This window comes from Syzygium oleosum, unplaced genomic scaffold (assembly GCF_021117445.2).
Source record: "Syzygium oleosum isolate NSW1041296 unplaced genomic scaffold, Sole_v2.1 Sole_v2.03, whole genome shotgun sequence".
Lineage (NCBI taxonomy): Eukaryota > Viridiplantae > Streptophyta > Magnoliopsida > Myrtales > Myrtaceae > Syzygium > Syzygium oleosum.
This window is the reverse complement of record NW_026607487.1, coordinates 15857900-15860589: the sequence shown is the minus strand read 5'-3', so window position 1 is coordinate 15860589 and position 2690 is coordinate 15857900. Positions and strand designations below refer to the sequence as shown.

General features: G+C 45.5%; 1 protein-coding gene across 1 annotated transcript; it reads left to right on the top strand.

The window, feature by feature from the left end:
• The first annotated feature begins 1220 nt into the window (after nt 1–1220).
• LOC130137711 (uncharacterized) lies at nt 1221–2220 on the top strand. Its single transcript, XM_056309646.1, has 2 exons — nt 1221–1572; nt 2087–2220. The coding sequence occupies exons 1-2, from the start codon at nt 1221–1223 to the stop codon at nt 2218–2220; spliced, it is 486 nt and encodes a 161-aa protein (XP_056165621.1).
• Nucleotides 2221–2690: the final 470 nt, after the last annotated feature.

The following is a 2690-nucleotide window of genomic DNA, read 5'->3' as shown; positions in this document are numbered from 1 at the left end:
TCGAGTTAATTGCACACGTGCGAATTGAATTGGATTGCCTGGTTTGTGGCGATTGTTATGGCTGGAAATAGACATGGAAATATTAAATTTATGGCCATAATTGTGGTTGTGATTGTGGGTCCAATGGCGACCTTGTTTGCTTGTTGGATTGTGAAATGATTGATTGAAATGTGGCCCCGTTATATGCGTGTATGGGCTGAATGGAATTTGCTGGAAATTGGCCATGTTTATGTGTTAATCGAGCATGTTGGTATGAGGTTCGAGCAAGTAAATGAATGAGAAATTTATGTGATGTGTCGTGCGTGTGGTCACGAGAATCCCCGAGGCGTGTACTGTAACGCGGGGAATTGTGCCGTCCTGAGGCGTGTACTTTAATGCGGGACGATGCCCGGTATTACCAAAAGACTGTCAACTTGAGGCGTGTACTTCAACGCGGGTTGTGCCGTAGGTGGTGGATGTTGAGCCTGAGGCGTGTACTGTAACGCAGGCAAGAGACATAGCCTGAGGTGTGTACTATAACGCGGGCTAAGAAGTGTTGTGAAATTGAGACGGTCGTATGTGGACCGTAGATTGATAGTGGACCTGAGGCGTGTACTGTAACGCGGGTCGCTGGCAAGTCGAATGAAAATAGTGTGATGAGGCAGGAACGAATGTGTGAAATGTGGAATTGGAAATGCCATACGTTCGACTTGTGTTTCGTGCATGGAAATTTATTTGGAATGTGCATGTAGTTGAAATTTGTGCTATTGTGGCTAACGTGCAGATTGTACCCATTAAAAGCCCAGGTAAGTGTAATTGTGTGCTTATTATGTGATTGCTGAGTGTTAGTGTGTTTGACTTGTCTGGAGGTACGTGTTAGCCTAGGTGGGGTTTAGGGTGTTTACTTGCCGAGATGTGTCTCATGGTTGTTTCAACCAAACCATTTCAGAACCCTGGCCTGAACCATGAATCTTCCGCCGCCGCCGCCTCAGCGTTTTGGAATACCTATGCACACTGACCATAACGTTGTAGAGTATCCGATGGATGAGAATATGGCCTGGATCAAGCATACTACTGTAATTTGGGTAGACATAGAGCAACCCCTTTGGCAAGCTCACACCTATACCGCCTGGTGTTTTCGGGACGGGATGGATGAGTTTGGCCCCGTCCGTGGTTTTGATGTCCCTTTTGACGGAGTAGGAGATTGGGATCCGTCGGCCATACCCCCTCCCAATGGTGAGATGACTAGCCTGGATACTAGTCTCGCCCAGTCAGGATATCAGCATGTACCCGCAGCACTCGAACCTTCAGTGGCTGAGCCTAATCCGGAGCCAAAGGAGTCGCAGGCAGGGTATGATCCGATGGATGTGGATCTAGATGTAGTGCCAGAGGAGGAACCCGAAGAAGAGCCTGAAGAGGTACCGGAAGAAGAACTCGAAGACGAACCAGAAGAAGATCCAGAGGTAGAGCCAGAAGAGGAACCAGTAGGAGATCTAGAGTTAGAACCAGAAGAGCAACCTGAGGATGAGCCAGAGGAAGAGCCAGATGAGGAGTCCGAAGAGGAAGAACGGATTGAAGTTCTGCTAGAGTCGGGTGATGAGGACAACCCGATTGAGATCGAGGTTAATTCGGAGTCCTCAGAGGAGCAGGTGGCTCAGGGGGAATCAAATTCGGGTTCTGGGGAGTCGGACTGGGAGTGGACACCATCCAGGGGGCGTAGGGGCTAGTTTTAGGGGTAGAGTGAAGGTTTTTGGGATGTCCCATTTTTGGAGTTAGGGTTTGCCCAGGCTGCTGATCCTTTTTAACGTCGGTGGTGTAAACTCTAGTAGCTCAGTGTGCATGTATATTATGTGGATTGTAAATAGTGTATTGTATAAGTTTGAATTTGGAATAGATGTATATTCTCCCTTTTACCCCTAGTAATTTTTGTCCGGGTGTTTGTGGCTTTCGCTAGTGCTTTATCTCTGATGTGTGGGGTCGGCGACATCCTGGGACGTTGCGATATTCGACCATAGAGGCATGTCATGAGCTCGATGGGGTTCGGGGCGTGACAATTAATGCAAGAACATTGAAAAGAACTCAATCTGACCATTGTCACATCAACAAGAGTCTGAGTTTTCTCGCAAGCGATATGATTTTACCAATCTGAGAGGTCTTTATCAGGATCGTAATGCAAGCTTGGTCAATAGCTTAACAAAAGAGACTGTCCGAGTCAAGGCCATGAAAGAATATATTCCCTGATCATATCCAGGTTTACAAGTCAAGAACCCTGCAAAATGAGATAGAAGTATTCTTGCTCGTACTTCCTCAAGCGATGTTTATAAACATTTGAAACTCTACGTTAACTCAAGTGCCATAATCAGAAGAGACTTTATTAGGGACATAACGTAGGCTCGGTTCACAGGTTGAGAAACGAAAGGATTGCTGGGCTAAAAAATGTGTATATAAAGGGTAAGAGTTGATGATCATCTTAACATTGTCACCAGTCTTCTTCTTCACCGTCGAGATCTTCTTTGAAAACTCCCCTGGGTATTTCTAAGCTTTAGTTTTTTTTTTTTGGACTTTGTCCAACAATTGCAAATCCACTTGAGGATACAAGTCCTTTACAGTCGTAATTCATTTTTTGATTGTTTTTTGTTTATAAGCATTGGCCTTGCTTTTACCAGGCACATTGCTGTTTTATGCCACTTGTTATCAACATTTTTTATTTC